The 16,366-nt window shown below is 37.4% G+C and overlaps 2 protein-coding genes across 2 annotated transcripts; both read right to left on the bottom strand.

The window, feature by feature from the left end:
• Positions 1-979: 979 nt before the first annotated feature.
• On the bottom strand, positions 980-8,336 carry LOC133323661 (glutamate receptor ionotropic, kainate 2; the record flags this gene model as incomplete). The annotated part of the gene is made up of 13 exons (XM_061532582.1): positions 8,264-8,336; positions 8,055-8,201; positions 7,920-7,982; positions 4,785-5,200; positions 4,542-4,730; positions 4,335-4,487; positions 3,367-3,608; positions 3,116-3,305; positions 2,702-3,060; positions 1,725-1,923; positions 1,432-1,660; positions 1,101-1,369; positions 980-1,042 (listed from the first exon to the last, which is right to left on the bottom strand). Coding segments are annotated over exons 1-13 (2,592 nt in total), but the record flags the coding sequence as incomplete, so codon positions are not given.
• Positions 8,337-8,989: 653 nt separating this feature from the next.
• On the bottom strand, positions 8,990-13,368 carry LOC133323663 (cilia- and flagella-associated protein 299). The gene is made up of 2 exons (XM_061532583.1): positions 13,054-13,368; positions 8,990-9,385 (listed from the first exon to the last, which is right to left on the bottom strand). The coding sequence occupies exons 1-2, from the start codon at positions 13,348-13,350 to the stop codon at positions 8,990-8,992; spliced, it is 693 nt and encodes a 230-aa protein (XP_061388567.1). The 5' UTR covers positions 13,351-13,368.
• Between the last annotated feature and the right edge of the window lie 2,998 nt (positions 13,369-16,366).

Raw genomic sequence — 16,366 nt, 5'->3', positions numbered from 1 at the left:
TTCAAAGGATACCAAAGGCCATTAGGCGTGGATTTTTTAAAGAATTTTTCAAAGGATACCAAAGGCCATTAGGCGTGGATTTTTTAAAGAATTTTTCAAAGGATACCAAAGGCCATTAGGCGTGGATTTTTTAAAGAATTTTTCAAAGGATACCAAAGGCCATTAGGCGTGGATTTTTTAAAGAATTTTTCAAAGGATACCAAAGGCCATTAGGCGTGGATTTTTTAAAGAATTTTTCAAAGGATACCAAAGGCCATTAGGCGTGGATTTTTTAAAGAATTTTTCAAAGGATACCAAAGGCCATTAGGCGTGGATTTTTTAAAGAATTTTTCAAAGGATACCAAAGGCCATTAGGCGTGGATTTTTTAAAGAATTTTTCAAAGGATACCAAAGGCCATTAGGCGTGGATTTTTTAAAGAATTTTTCAAAGGATACCAAAGGCCATTAGGCGTGGATTTTTTAAAGAATTTTTCAAAGGATACCAAAGGCCATTAGGCGTGGATTTTTTAAAGAATTTTTCAAAGGATACCAAAGGCCATTAGGCGTGGATTTTTTAAAGAATTTTTCAAAGGATACCAAAGGCCATTAGGCGTGGATTTTTTAAAGAATTTTTGAAAGGATACCAAAGGCCATTAGGCGTGGATTTTTTAAAGAATTTTTGAAAGGATACCAAAGGCCATTAGGCGTGGATTTTTTAAAGAATTTTTCAAAGGATACCAAAGGCCATTAGGCGTGGATTTTTTAAAGAATTTTTCGAAAGGATACCAAAGGCCATTAGGCGTGGATTTTTTAAAGAATTTTTCGAAAGGATACCAAAGGCCATTAGGCGAAAGAATTTTTATTTCAAAAGAATTTTTTCAAAGGATACCAAAGGCCATTAGGCGTGGATTTTTTAAAGAATTTTTGATGAAAGGATACCAAAGGCCATTAGGCGTGGATTTTTTAAAGAATTTTTTTCCTTATAATTGCCAAAGGATACCAAAGGCATCCAAAATTTTAAGGCAAACAAGGTCTCCACTTTCAATGCTTCCATGACGGTTATCTGGAAAGCAAAAAAATATTTTCAACATTTTTATTAAAATTCTCCTCGAACCCCTTACCTTCTCATCCACGGCCACGGATTTGACATTCCACAAAAACTCCACAATTCCAATGCAAAAAGCACACACCAAACCCAGCCCCAAGACCAGGAAAACACCACCCACACTTTCAATATCCAGTTCGGCAGTATCGCTAGAGGCTGCCTCGCCCTTCTCACACTTGCCACCACCATGCATTTCCTTCCACCATTTGCGTTTCAGCTCCGTCAAAGTACCCGCCTCGCCCAGTTTTAGGACCGCCCCACTTATCTGTTTGCGATATGGCGAATCTGAAATAATATCTCCATTAAAATCCAAAGGAGCTCCTTGAGAACCTTATTAGGGTCCTTACTAAAAGGCATAGCTATGCCATAGGTCTTATAATCCAGCCATCCACCAATCTGAGTCAGATTACATTTCCTCTCAACAATATATTCCAAACCAGTGGACTCCATCAGATAGGCATAGAGACGTTTGCCTTTCAGCACTCGCTCCACACCCTCATCATTGCTTTTGGTAAAGACCGTCATATCCGATTCCATTGCGGCCCACATACGTTGATACGTTGTGAAATTGGATTCCTAAAAAAAACGAAGGGACATTTTTAAGAAGTTCCGAAGGTGAGGATAAAGGGCACAAGCTCACCTTGAAAAAGTTCATGGTACTGCCACCCATAACAGCGCCATATTTAATTTTATTTTGGGCGGCCAAATCCTCGGCCGATTTAATTGAAGAACCCATGCGGGACATGGTCAAAAAGGCAGCCAGATTGGCTGTATAGGAGTTCAACATCATCAAGGCGAAGAACCACCAAATGGCGGTTACCAGGCGGGTTGACGAGGCTCTATAATAAAGAAGTTTTTGTGAGATCCAAAAGACCATTAGGCGGGTTAAAAAAAATACTGAAGCCTTAAAGGTCCATAGGCGTGGATTATCTAAAGAATTTGAAGCAGGGACTTAAAAGCTCACAGACATGGATTTTTTAAGAATTTTTCGACAGGAGTAAAAGGTCCATAGGGATGAATTTTCCAGAGGGTAAAAATGTAAAAAACAATAGGTATAAAGTCCAAAATTTAAATTAGTAGGAGATTTATGGGAGTTGGTTCCAAATCGTGTAAAATTACATGCTAGTTCAGACCACGGCTGCTGAATGACATCGTGTCATATTTCATTTTAGTTTAGACACATGCCACGGCTCCAGTTTGTAGCATAGACACGAATCAAATGTGGAACTGCAGTCACAATCTTATGATCGGTAGTAAAGACACACATCTGGTAGGTGCTGCCGATAATAATTGTAGTAAAGGGTGAATCACAACTGGTGGTCCATGTCTAAGCTACAAATACGAGCTTGAGAGGGAGTTGATTTTTTAAATATTTTTTTCCGAGGCCTATACAAGGCGTGGATTTTTCAAATAATTTTTTCCGAGGCCTACACAAGGAGCAAGGCCTATACAAGGCGTGAATTTTTCAAATAATTTTTTCCGCTGCCTACACAAGGCGCGAGGCCTATACAAGGCGTGAATTTTTCAAAAAAATTTCCCGAGGCCTACTCAAGGGGTGGATTTTTTGCAGGGCCTTCAATTGCATTAAGTGAGGATATTTAAACAACGTTTACTTACTTCGGCAAAATATCACACCCTTGACCCATAATCGAACCCATTGTCAGCCAAGTGGTGTTGGTGATGGTCCATAGATTTTCATATTCCTCCGGCTCCTTACAGGGATGGGGATTTTCCCAATCCTCGGGTGCCATGCGAGCCAAAAAGAATAGTAGCAGGGATACACCTAGATAACCTGTAGCCATATACACCCATACATCCTTCGAAAATGGTAATAAAAATGAAAAGAGATTTGCCGGTTGGACCTCAGGTTTCATATACAGAATACTAATGCCCAGGGTCATAAAGGGTGGCGTGAAATCTACAGCCTTGCGGCGGGCCGAAGTCATGGTCAAGTCACAAATACCCAAATCAGCATTCTGAAAAAAATTACGGATTTGAATTTCAGCTCCAAAAAATTACCCATCCTCTTACCCCATCCAGTAGCTGTCCCACCAGGCCATCCCACTTTTGGGTCTGCTTATTGAATCCACCATAACGGCCATCCGGAGCCAAATGAAATTCGTATTTGAAATTCAAGAGACGGGCAATATTGTCGATCAGATCCAAGCTGTAGCCTTCATAGCGGGCATTGCCCTCAAGAATCTCGCCATCCTTGGCTTCTCTGAAAAGAAAAAAATCCAATAATTAAATAATGTTGGTGATTGATTTCCATCGATACCCACCTCTCCATTAGAAATGGTGCTCCCAAGCGGGACGTAATAATAAAGGTTTTATTCTGCAATTTGGCCCCCACACGTTTGTCGCTATCATCATCGGCACCCAGTAGACTAAAGCCATTAACCGGATCCCAGGTGGATAAATCCAACAGCCCTGTCTGAGTCACCTCCAGGCAGCGAAGGGTGAAAAAACTCCTCTGGCCATATTGATTGAAGTCGATGCGACCAGTAAAGGCTTCATCGGAGCGCTAAAATCAAAATAAAACTAGAAGTTAGGAGACTTCTAAATCCACGCCTTGTGGCCTTTGGTATCCTGACAAAAATTCTTTAAAAATCCACGCCTTGTGGCCTTTGGTATCCTGACAAAAATTCTTTAAAAATCCACGCCTTGTGGCCTTTGGTATCCTGGCAAAAATTCTTTAAAAATCCACTCCTCATGGTCTTTGGTATCCTGGCAAAAATTCTTTAAAAAATCCACGCCTAATGGCCTTTGGTATCCTGGCAAAAATTCTTTAAAAAATCTACGCCTCATGGCCTTTGGTATCCTGGCAAAAAGTCTTTAATAAATCTACGCCTCATGGCCTTTGGTATCCTGCCCAAAAATTCTTTAAAAAATCCACGCCTCATGGCCTTTGGTATCCTGCCCAAAAATTCTTTAAAAAATCCACGCCTCATGGCCTTTGGTATCCTGCCCAAAAATTCTTTAAAAAATCCACGCCTCATGGCCTTTGGTATCCTGCCCAAAAATTCTTTAAAAAATCCACGCCTCATGGCCTTTGGTATCCTGCCCAAAAATTCTTTAAAAAATCCACGCCTCATGGCCTTTGGTATCCTGCCCAAAAATTCTTTAAAAAATCCACGCCTCATGGCCTTTGGTATCCTGGCAAAAATTCTTTAAAAAATCTACGCCTCATGGCCTTTGGTATCCTGCCCAAAAATTCTTTAAAAAATTCACGAAGTAAGGCCTCACTTACCGCCTTGATAAATTCCAAAATCCTTCTCCCCTGAGGCCATGGACGATTTCGTCGACAGGCTATATCGGGTGGGTTAAGTTCCTCAACAATCTCCAGTTCTGCCAGGCCTTTTACAAACATCCAAACAGCATCGCTAAGCAGGACCATGTTGGTCTAAAAAAAATTCAAAATTAGGATCGAGATCTGACCTCTTTGTGAATTTCCCACCTTAATTTGTGTCACATCCACCCTATAAAAGTTCCCCTCCCTCTTCTCACGCTCCTCCCAATCCCGAACCAGATTTCGCAGCTGATAATCGGTGGGATCCATTAGCCGTATAGTAGTTATATTGGCGCCCACATTTTGGATTTGCTGCAGATCCAGGGTATGGGTATCCAAGGTGGGTATGAAAATGCTCTGAAAAAAATAAGCAGAGGATAAAATCGCAATTTAAATGAATCCTCAACTGACCTGATATTCTCCCAACATTTTCAGCTCATCGGCCTGTTTCAGTATCTCCAGTATCTTATCGAGAGAACAATGCAAAATCATACAGTTATCGGTTGAGGTTTTGATACTCTTCAAGAAGGGCCTATAATCGGAATCATCTGGCAATTGTTTGACCGTGGTGGGATTGCTACTTGGCTCTCCTATTTGCAGAATATCCTGCAGCTGTTGTAGTTCCTTTTCGGTTTCATAGACCACCGTAAAGGAACGCCAACCAAAACTCTGCACCGTCTCCGACAGACCCTGGGAGAATTGCAAATTATAGGGGTGGAAATTCAAGGACATACTTCTCAGCGGTTTCTCATCCAAGGCCTCACTGGGTGACCACTCGAAAGTGAAGTGGGGTATTTCCAGGGTGTGACAAATCGAAGCGACGATATCTGGAGATAAAAAAGGGTTTAAAAATTATTTTAAGGATCATCAAAAAGGCCTTGGATCATATATATAGGGCGTGGATTTTTTAGATAATCTTTTTCAAGAGGCCTATATAAGACGTGGATCTTTCAAATAATCTTTTTCTAGAGGCCTATATCAGCCGTGGATCTTTTAAATATTTTTATACCCTTCACCACATTGTGGTACAGGGTATTATGTTCCTTTTGAGAATATGCATAGAATCACTTTCTAAGTCGATTTATGCATGTCCGTCCGTCTGTCCGTCTGTTGGTGTTAAATTGTAAACAAAGCACAGGTCACATATAATCCGATTTGGATGAAATTTGGTACAGGTCAGATTTATATATAGCTCCCATATATATTTTCGTCCGATTTTATGTAAATGGTGCACCAATGTCCCAATATATTCTTCGATTTGCCCGAAATTTGGAACATCTTACTGAATTGAGTCTAGAATGATGTGTGCAAAGTTTCGTGAAAATCGGTTCAGATTTAGATAAAGCTCCCATATATATTTTCGTCCGATTATAGGTAAATGGTTTACCAAAGTCCCTATATATCTTTCGATTTGCACGAAATTTAGCATAGCGTACTGAATTGAGCCTCGAATGCAAAGTTTCATGAAAATCGGTTCAGATTTAGATATAGCTCCCATATATATTTTCGTCTGATTTTACGTCAATGGTGTACCAAGGTCCCTATATATCCTTCGATTTGCACAACATTTGGCATAGCGTACTGAATTAAGTCTAGAACGATGTGTGTAAAATTTCGTGAAAATCGGTTCAGATTTAGATATAGCTCCCATATATATTTTCGTCCGATTTTATGTAAAAGGTGCACCAATGTCCCAATATATCATTCGATTTGCACGAAATTTGGCATAGTGTACTGAATTGAGCCTAGAATGATGTGTGCAAAGCTTCATGAAAATCGGTTCAGATTTCGATAGAGCTCCCATATATATTTTCGTCCGATTTTACGTCAATGGTGTACCAATGTCCCTATATATCCTTCGATTTGCACAACATTTGGCATAGCGTACTGAATTAAGTCTAGAACGATGTGTGTAAAATTTCGTGAAAATCGATTCAGATTTAGATATAGCTCCCATATATATTTTCGTCCGATTTAAGGTAAATAGTGCACCAAAGTTCCTATATATCCTTCGATTTGCACGAAATTTGGCACAGCGAAATGAATAAAGTCTGGAATGATGTGTGTTAAGTTTCGTGACAATCGGTTCCGATTTAGATATATCTCCCATATATATCTTCATCCGATTTAAGGTAAATCGTGTAGCAAAGTCCCTATATATCTTTCGATTTGCACGGAATTTGGCACAGCGTAAAGAATAAGGTCTGGAATGATGTGTGTAAAATTTCGTGAAAATCGGTTCCGATTTAGATATAGCTCCCATATATATTTTCATCCGATTTAAGGTAAATGGTGTACCAAAGTCCCTATATATCTTTCGATTTGCACGAAATTTTGCATAGCGTACTGAATTAGGTCTCGAATGATGTGTGTTAAGTTTCCTGAAAATCGGTTCAGATTTACATATAGCTCCCATATATATTTTCGTCCGATTTAAGGTAAATGGAGTACCAAAGTCCCTATATATCTTTCGATTTACGCGAAATTTGGCACAGCGTAATGACTAAGGTCTGGAATGATGTGTGTTAAGTTTCATGAAAATCGGTTCAGATTTAGATATAGCTCCCATATATATTTTCGTCCGATTTAAGGGGACCCCCCCCCCATTCTCGGGGTCAAAATTTTTGTTGACTTAATTCCAATCTACACTAATTCAAGAATGTCCCTGCAAAATTTCAAGTTAAAATCTCAAGAACTCTTGAAGATATAGCCTATTTATTGTGTCAGTATCAAGTGACGGCTGAAGGGCTTCTCAAACTTTAAACGCGTTTTTCTCTAAACATTTTTTTGCGAATGGCGGGCACGATAACTCAAAAACTAATAATCCAATCGGTTCCAAATTTTGCATCGTTTCTCTGGGAGTGTATAGCTCTCGTATGAACTAGGATAAAGCCAATCGGTGAAGATCTTCCTTATTTTTTAACTTGGTTTTTGGTAAAAAATCGGCGATTTTCCAAAAATATTTTTTCAAAGGTCCGCCATTTTGTTAATTTTAGAGCGAGGTCAATAATCCTAGTTCATACGAGAGCCAGACATGTACTCTTTCAAACACCGTTGGAATTTTCGGATTCCGATGTTCCAGTGAGGAGTTATCATGCCCGCCATCAAAAGTAAGGACTTTTCTTTGATCACAAAAAACAACAACAAAACAACAACAAAAAATTTTTGTAAATTATTTTTCTTCCTTTTTAAATCTTCAAATACATATGTGCAAAGTTACAAACCTTAAAAAGCATTGGTATTCATTTACCAGCCCATTTAAAATCTTAAAAATAAAAAATCGAGAATGGGGGGGTTCCCTTAAGGTAAATAGCCCACCAAAGTCCTTATATACCTATCGATTGGCACGAAATTTGGCACAGAGTAATGAATAAGGTCTGGAATGATGTGTGTTAAGTTTCGTAAAAATCGGTTCAGATTTAGATATAGCTACCATATATATCTTCATCCGATTTAAGGTAAATTGTGTACCAAAATCCCTATATATCTTTCGATTTGCGCGAAATTTGGTTTTTACTAATTTTTTAATGCCTTTTTTTAACTTACCTGAACCACTCCCTTGTATGGGCCCAAATATGCCAATGACACCCTGGGAAATTAAATTACATGCTGAAATTCGGAAATTTTTGTTATACATTTCACAATTAGCTATGTAAGTGTGTGTGTGTGTGCTCAACTTACCTGCCTTTTCCATTAAAAAACTATCCTCAGCATTGGCATAGACCACAACACCCTCCAATTCGAAGCTGCGCTCATTTATATTCGATCTATCAATGGCCGAATGGAAGGCTATCTCCAGATCATCCTGAGGAGCATCCAAAATTATGCCTAAGGATAAAATTTCCATTTTTAGGTGCTGAAGAATTCGAACTTTCAAGAAATTTCCTTACCAATGTTAAATTTAGGTTTGGCCTTGACCAAGATTACGAAAATTAAATAGAGGAAAATTTTGAAAATCTGCATTTTTGAAAGGTATTTTTTTGGGATTTTTTTTTTAATTTTTAAATTTTTTTTTTTTAAATTTTATTTCACAATTTTTTTCGATTTTACATTTTTTTCACCAAATAATTTTTTTATGATGATGTAAACTTTCGATTTCTTCACTAAAAATTTTTTCTACCGTCTGCTGCTGCCTTGCAGCTGTGTGACCGATCGACAAAATAATGTTGCCTCGTCTAAGGCCTAAATTTAAATGAATTTTTTGGTTTTGTCTTGATTATGCTGCCGTTGTTGTCTTGATCAAAATTAATTGACAAAATGCACTTAAAGTGAATTAAATAAAAAATAAAACGAAAATGCCAAAACGGCGAGGGAAATCCGCACAAAGCAGAACGGCAAAGGAAAAAACATGAAACAATGACCCAGAAATCCGCATTTGCTTGGTGTGGCCACCCAAAACCCTTTTTTGTTGTGATCAGCATATTCTAAATAATCAAAGGCAACAACAAAAACAACAACAACAACGAACGGAATGCATTTGGCCAAGGTCCAAAAATCCCCAAACCTCCAACCAACCATCAGAACCCCCACCTCCTCACAATGAATAAAACCAAAACATAATTTATTTTCTCTTTAATTACTCTCACAGAAATCCTCTCCCTCTCTCTCTCTCTCCCTCATATCTTCTTCCTTATAACATGATCATAGAACACCACATGACCATATCTCTCCGAAAAATGCATAGATCGGCTGCAATTTTTACTATATTCCGGCTTATCGATATCGACACAGACTCGCTTGTGATCACCTTTATGCATAAAAATCAAACCATAATGGACATCGTGCTGGACCAGATAATTATCCGAATCATTGTAGATCACCACTCCCTTATGCCAATCGAAAAAACTCAAGTCGCGTGGATTCGGTTTCAATTTCAAACGTTCGGCAAAGACGCCAGCCCAATCGGTGCAATTCTCCTCCTGTAAATTTGCCTCATGCAGACTTTGTTCAAAATCAATATAACCGGATATTTCGAAACCGGTTTTCAAACGGTGTTTCACGAAAATTATTGTCTGGAAGAAAAACAGAAATTTTTTTGGAAATTTTAAATTTTTATAAAAATATATTTGCGGAATAAAAACTAGTAAGGAAGGTAGAAAAGTCGGACTGGGCCGACTATATGATAGTCTTCACCACTTTGGGTTATCGTACATATGTATTCTTACAAATGCATGTCAATGTTCCCTCGAATGAAAAACTTCCTTCTGAAGGGTATATAGGGACTTTAGTGGACTATTTACCTAAAATCGGACGAAAATATATATAGGAGCTATGTCTCAATCTGAACCGATTTTCACGAAACTTTGCACACATTATTCTAGACTTAATTAAGTACGCTAAGCCAAATTTCGTGCAAATCGAACGATATATAGGGACTTTGGTGCACCATTTACATTAAATCGGACGAAAATATATACGGGAGCTATATCCAAATCTGAACCGATATTCAGGACACTTGACACACATAATTCTAGACCAAATTCATTACGCTGTGCCACATTTCGTGCAAATCGAAAGGTATATAGGGACTTTGGGGCACTATTCACCTAAAATCGGACGAGCTATAACTAAATCTGAACCGATTTTCACGAAATTTTACACACATCGTTCTAGACTTAATTTGGTACGTTATGCCAAATTTCGTGCAAATCGAAAGATATATAGAGACTTTGGTACACCATTTACATTAAATCGGACGAAAATATATATTGGAGCTATATCCAAATCTGAACCGAATTTCAGGAAATTTAACACACATCGTTCTAGACTTGATTCGGTAAGTTATGCCAAATTTCGTGCAAATCGAAAGATGTATAGGGAATTTGGTGCACCATTTACATAAAAATCGGGAGAAAATATATATTGGAGCTATATCTAAATCTGAACCGATTTTCGGGAAACTTAACACACATCGTTTTAGACTTAATTTAGTACGATATGCCAAATTTCGTGCAAATCGAAGGATATATAGGTACGTTGGTGCATCATTTACATAAAATCGGACGAACTTATATATGGGAGAAATATCGAAATCTCGACCGATTTTCCCAAAACTCACCACTCATCTTTCTAGACTCAATTAAGTACGCTGTGCCAATCGAGTGATATATAGGGACTTTGGTGCATCATTTACATAAAATCGGACGAACATATATGGGAGCTATATCGAAATCTCGACCGATTTGCCCAAAATTTAACACACATCGTTCTAGACTTAATTTTGTACGCTATACCAAATTTCGAGCAATTCGAAGTATATATAGAGACTTTAGTACACCATTTACCTTAAATCGGACCAAAATGTATATGGGAGATATATCCAAATCTGAACCGATTTTCCTGAAACTTAGAACACATCGTTCTAGACTTAATTCGGTACGTCATGTCAAATTTCGTGCAAATCGAAGTACGTATAGAGACTTTGGTACACCATTTACCGTAGATCGGACGAAAATATATATGGCAGCTATATCCAAATGTGAACCGATTTTCACGAAACTTAACACACATCATTCTAGACCTAATTCATTACGCTGTACCAAATTTCGTGCAAATCGAAAGATATATAGGGACTTTGGTACACCATTTAACATTTCTCAAAAATTTCGTGAAGATTGGTCCATAACTGTGGCCTGTATTAAATCGGGCGAAACTATATACGGGAGCTATATCTAAATCTGAACCGATTTTCAGGAAACTTAACACACATCATTCTAGACCTTATTCATTACGCTGTGCCAAATTTGGTGCAAATCGAAAGATATATAGGGACTTTGGTTCACTATTTACCTTAAATCGGACGAAAATATATATGAGAGCTATAACTAAATCTGAACCGATTTTCACGAAATTTTACACACATCGTTCTAGACTTGATTCGGTAAGTTATGCCAAATTTCGTGCAAATCGAAAGATATATAGGGACTTTAGTGGACTATTTACCTAAAATCGGACGAAAATATATATGGAAGCTATGTCTCAATCTGAACCGATTTTCACGAAATTTTACACACATCGTTCTAGACTTAATTCGGTACGTTATGCCAAATTTCGTGCAAATCAAAAGATATATAGGGACTTTGGTACACCATTTACCTTAAATCGGACGAAAATATATATCGGAGCTATATCTAAATCTGAACCGATTTTCAGGAAACTTTGCACACGTCATTCAAGACTTAATTCAGTACGCTATGCCAAATTTCCTGCAAATCAAAATATATGTAGGGTCTTTGGTACACATTTACCTTAAATCGGACGAAAATATATATGAGAGCTATATCCAAATCTGAACCGATTTTCACGAAACTTGACACACATCATTCTAGACCTAATTCATTACGCTGTACCAAATTTCGTGCAAATCGAAAGATATATAGGGACTTTGGTGCACCATTTACATTAAATCGGACGAAAATATATATGGGAACTATATCTAAATCTGAACCGATTTTCAGGAAACTTAACCTACACAACTAGCACGCCCGATTAGAGGTCAGCAGTACATTTTCCTTACACTGAGATATTTTCCGAATATCTCTAATATTCGGCACTTGTTCATTTCCATTCCCCGTGGTTTGTGTTGTGATGTTCGGTTTATGGAATACAAATTTTGTCATTTTTCACACAAAAGTCAGAGTTCATTTGACCCGCTAAATATTGATCGATCTTTATCAAAACAGGCATGCTTATTCTTCGGCCCGATTCCCTTCTCCATGTAAAAATTCGCGATGTTCGAGCCATAATTGCGGCCTCTAGAACGACCAGAGAATCAAACAAAAATAAAGTTTTAGTCCATTTCATCCCCTAACCGATTAACCGATCTTTACCAAAAACAATAGGAGTCTTCATTGACCAGAACATCATCCATGCTAAATTCCGTGAAAATCGGCCCATAACTGTGGTACCGTTTTTACAAATTATAATGGACAGACGGACGGACGGACACACATGTCTAAATCAACTCATTTAGTCGAGGTATTACGATCGGTATGCTTAAAAGTGGGTCTAGGAACAATATTTTGAGGCGTTGCAAACTCTTGGGGCTGCACAATGTTATAATACCCTGACAACATAGTTGTGTAGGAGGTTTCCAAAACCTCCCTCTGACCCCCCAACTCAAACACCCCCACAGTGGTTCATATAAAATTCAAATTGTACCAAATTTAGTACCATTTAGTACCCATAAATAATAATTCCTTAAACTTAATCCTGAATCTCCATTCCTACACCCCTACAATGATCCTGACTCCAAATTTCATTGTCCCCGTTCTATCGGTTCACCCAAATCCAAATGGTACCAATTATAGTACGATTTAGTACTTTTCGTACACAAAATTTCCAAAGCTATGTACATATCCCAATCCTACTCTCCGGTGGTAATTTTTTTATTTAAATTTTCATGATTCCAGCTCGATGTGTACCTCAAAATTCAAATTGTACCAAATATAGTACCATATAGTACTCTTTGTACGCATGAGTACACGCTTTCAAAACCATCTCCTTACATCAACCCTACTTCTCAACCGACCGTATTCACATTTCAAATTTCAATGTTTTAGTTCTTTCCCTTCACATGCTACGAAATTGTACCAAATTTAGTACATTTTAGTACTAAAAAATCCTTTGCTACATCTATTCTACACTCAACGATGTCGATGGCACTTAAGCATAATTTTACCGATATCATTTTCTGCACATTTGCCCGCTCCCTCTGAGCCATTTCTATTAGCACCGGATCCGTAGATTTCATGCCATCACTAAAAAATATTGTCGACTTCTTAATGGGCCATAGCGACTCCTCGACCGCAGCCTTGTGTTGTTCAAATTGTTCCGGCGTATAAATTTCAGCTGTCGAACGATAACCCAACTCCACCAACATGCGACAAAAGCGGACATTTCGTATAAACCTTATATCACTTCGCGTGACAAAGGTGTCCAAATAGTCCTCATAGGTGGGACAGTCCAGCAGGAACATATCCTGTGCTATTGTACCGGTCATCATGTAGGATTTTTTTTCGAAAATAAAAAATTGAAAAAATTTTGAAATTTGAAGTTTGAGAAAAAAAAAATCTTGACAACAAGAAAAAATTTAATGTTGAAGGGACAGTGGGACAAAGGGGTGATTTTTTCCTAATATCCTCATTATCAAATATTAATGCCTTTGATATTTGGAGGGCGTTGGAGGACCCTCCTCCAATTGCCATTTTATTTATTTCCCCATCGTGTTTGTTTATTATTTACAATTAGCCATTTTTTATTGATTTCAAATCAATTAGCCATCAAATCGTTTACACAAAATTTTAATGGCCACATTGAGAAGAGTGCTTCTCCGAGGAACCCACCTCAGAGTGCGCTTCCTCGAACAAGATCGCATGTAAACAAATTTCGCCATGTCATAACAAGTAAACACATTTTTATGAGGAATTTTCATGTTTCATTGAAAAATGTTTGTTGTTACAGGGCCAGAGTATACATTTGGGTTTAATTTTTTCCTACCAAAAAATTGGTCGGATTTTTTTTTAAGTAAAAAATGTTCGGAATTTTTACACCACAGGGTATTGTGACTTTGTGCATGTACAAAGTACAGGTCGCATTTTTGATTCGAATTGGATGAAAGTTTGCAAAGCTCATTTATTTAGCCCAACGACGAACCCTACTGAAATTGCGAAAAATCGGTTCAGATTTAGATATAGCTCCCATATATATTTTCGTTCGATTTTAGGTAAATGGTGCACAAAAGTCCCTTTATATGGTTCGATTTGCACGAAATTTGGCACAGCGTAAAGAATTAGGTCTAGAACGATGTGTGTTAAGTTTCGTGAAAATCGGTTCAGATTTAGATATACCTCCCATATACATTTTCGTCCGATTTTATGTAAATAGTGCACAAAAGTCCGTATATATCCTTCGATTAGCACGAAATTTGGCACAGCGTACTGAATTAAGTCTAGAAAGATGTGTATTAACTTTCGTAAAAATCGGTTTAGATTTAGATATAGCTCCCATATATGTTTTCGTCCGATTTTAGATAAAAAGTGCACAAAAGTCCTATATATACTTCGATTTTCACGAAATTTGGCATAGCGTATTGAATTAAGTCTAGAATGATGTGTTCTAACTTTCGTGAAAATCGGTTCAGATTTAGATATAGCTCCCATATATATTTTCGGCCGATTTTAGGTAAATTGTGCACCACAGTGTCTATAGATCCTTCGATTTGCACGAAATTTGTCACAGCGTACTGAATTGAGTCTAGAATGATATCTGCTAAGTTTCGTGAAAATCGGTTCGGATTTAGATATAGCTCCCATATATATATTCGTCCGATTTTAGGTAAATAGCCCACCAAAGTCCCTATATATCCTTCGATTTGCACGAAATTTGGCATAGCATACTGAATTAGGTCTAGAATGATATCTGCTAAGTTTCGAGAAAATCGGTTCGGATTTTGATATAGCTCCCATATATATTTTCGTCCGATTTGAGATAAATGGTGTACCAAAGTCACTATAAATCTCTCGATTTACACGAAATTTGATATAGCGTACTAAATTAGGACTAGAGTGATGCGCGTTAAGTTTCGTGAAAATCGGTTCAGATTTAGATATAGCTTTCATATATGTTTTCGTCCGATTTTATGTAAATGGTGCGCCATAGCCCCTATAATTCTCTCGATTTCCACGAAATTTGGCACAGCGTACTGAATTAGCCCTGGAATGATGTATGCAAAGTTTCGTAAAAATCGGTTCAGATTTAAATATAGCTCCCATATATATTTTCGTCCGATTTTATGTAAATGATTCACCAAAGTCCCTATATATCCGTCGATATGCACGAAATTTTGTACAGGGTACTGAATTGAGTCTAGAATGATGTGTGCAAAGTTTCGTGAAAATCGGTTCAAATTTAGATATAGCTCCCATATATATATTCTTCCGATTTAAGGTAAATGGTGTAGAAAAGTCACTTTATATCCTTCGATTTGCAAGAAACTTGGCATAGCGTACTGAATTGAGGCTAGAATGATGTGTGTCAAGTTTCGAGAAAATCGGTTCGGATTTTGATATAGCCTCCTTACATAGTTTTGTCCGATTTTATGTAAATGGTGCACCAAAGTCCCTATAAATCTCTCGATTTGCACGAAATGTTGCACAGCGCGTTGAATTAGGTCTAGAACAATGTGTGTTAAATTTCGTGAAAATCGGTTCAGATTTAGATGTAGCTCCCATATATATTTTCGTCCGGTTTTAGGTAAATAGCGCACCAAAGTTCCTATATATCTTTCGATTTGCACGAAATTTGGCACAGCATACGGTATTAAGTCTAGAAAGATGTGTGTTTAATTTCGTGAAAATCGGTTCATATTTAGATATAGCTCCCATATATATTTTCGTCCGATTTTATGTAAATGGTGCACCAAAGTCCATATATATCATTCGGTTTTCACGAAATTTGGCGTAGCGTACTAAATTAAGTCTGCAATGATGTGTGTTACATTTCATGAAAATCGGTTCAGATTTAGATATAGCTCCAATATATATTTTCTTCCTATTTAATGTAAATTGTGCCCAAAAGTCACTTTATATCCTTCGATTTGCACGAAATTTGGCATAGCATAGTGAATTGAGTCTAGAATGATGTGTGCAAAGTTTCGTAAAAATCGGTTCAGATTTACATATAGCTCCCATATATATTTTCGTACGATTTTATGTAAATGATGCACCAAAGTCCCTATATATCTTTCGATTTTCACGAAATTTGGCAAAGCGTACTGAATTAGGTCTAGAACGATGTGTGTTAAATTTCGTAAAAATCGGTTTAGATTTAGATGTAGCTCCCATATATATTTTCTTCCGATTTGAGGTAAATAGCGCACCAAAGTCCCTATAAATCTCTCGATTTGCACGAAATTTGGCATAGCGTAATGAATGGATTCTAAAATGATGAGTGGTAAATTTCGTAAAAATCGGTTCAGATTTTTTAAAAATTAT

The sequence above is a fragment of the Musca vetustissima genome, unplaced genomic scaffold, assembly GCF_032173495.1.
Source record: "Musca vetustissima isolate MV318-11 ecotype Yass unplaced genomic scaffold, APGP_CSIRO_Mvet_v1 utg4424, whole genome shotgun sequence".
Lineage (NCBI taxonomy): Eukaryota > Metazoa > Arthropoda > Insecta > Diptera > Muscidae > Musca > Musca vetustissima.
This window is presented reverse-complemented; position numbering and strand designations above follow the sequence as displayed.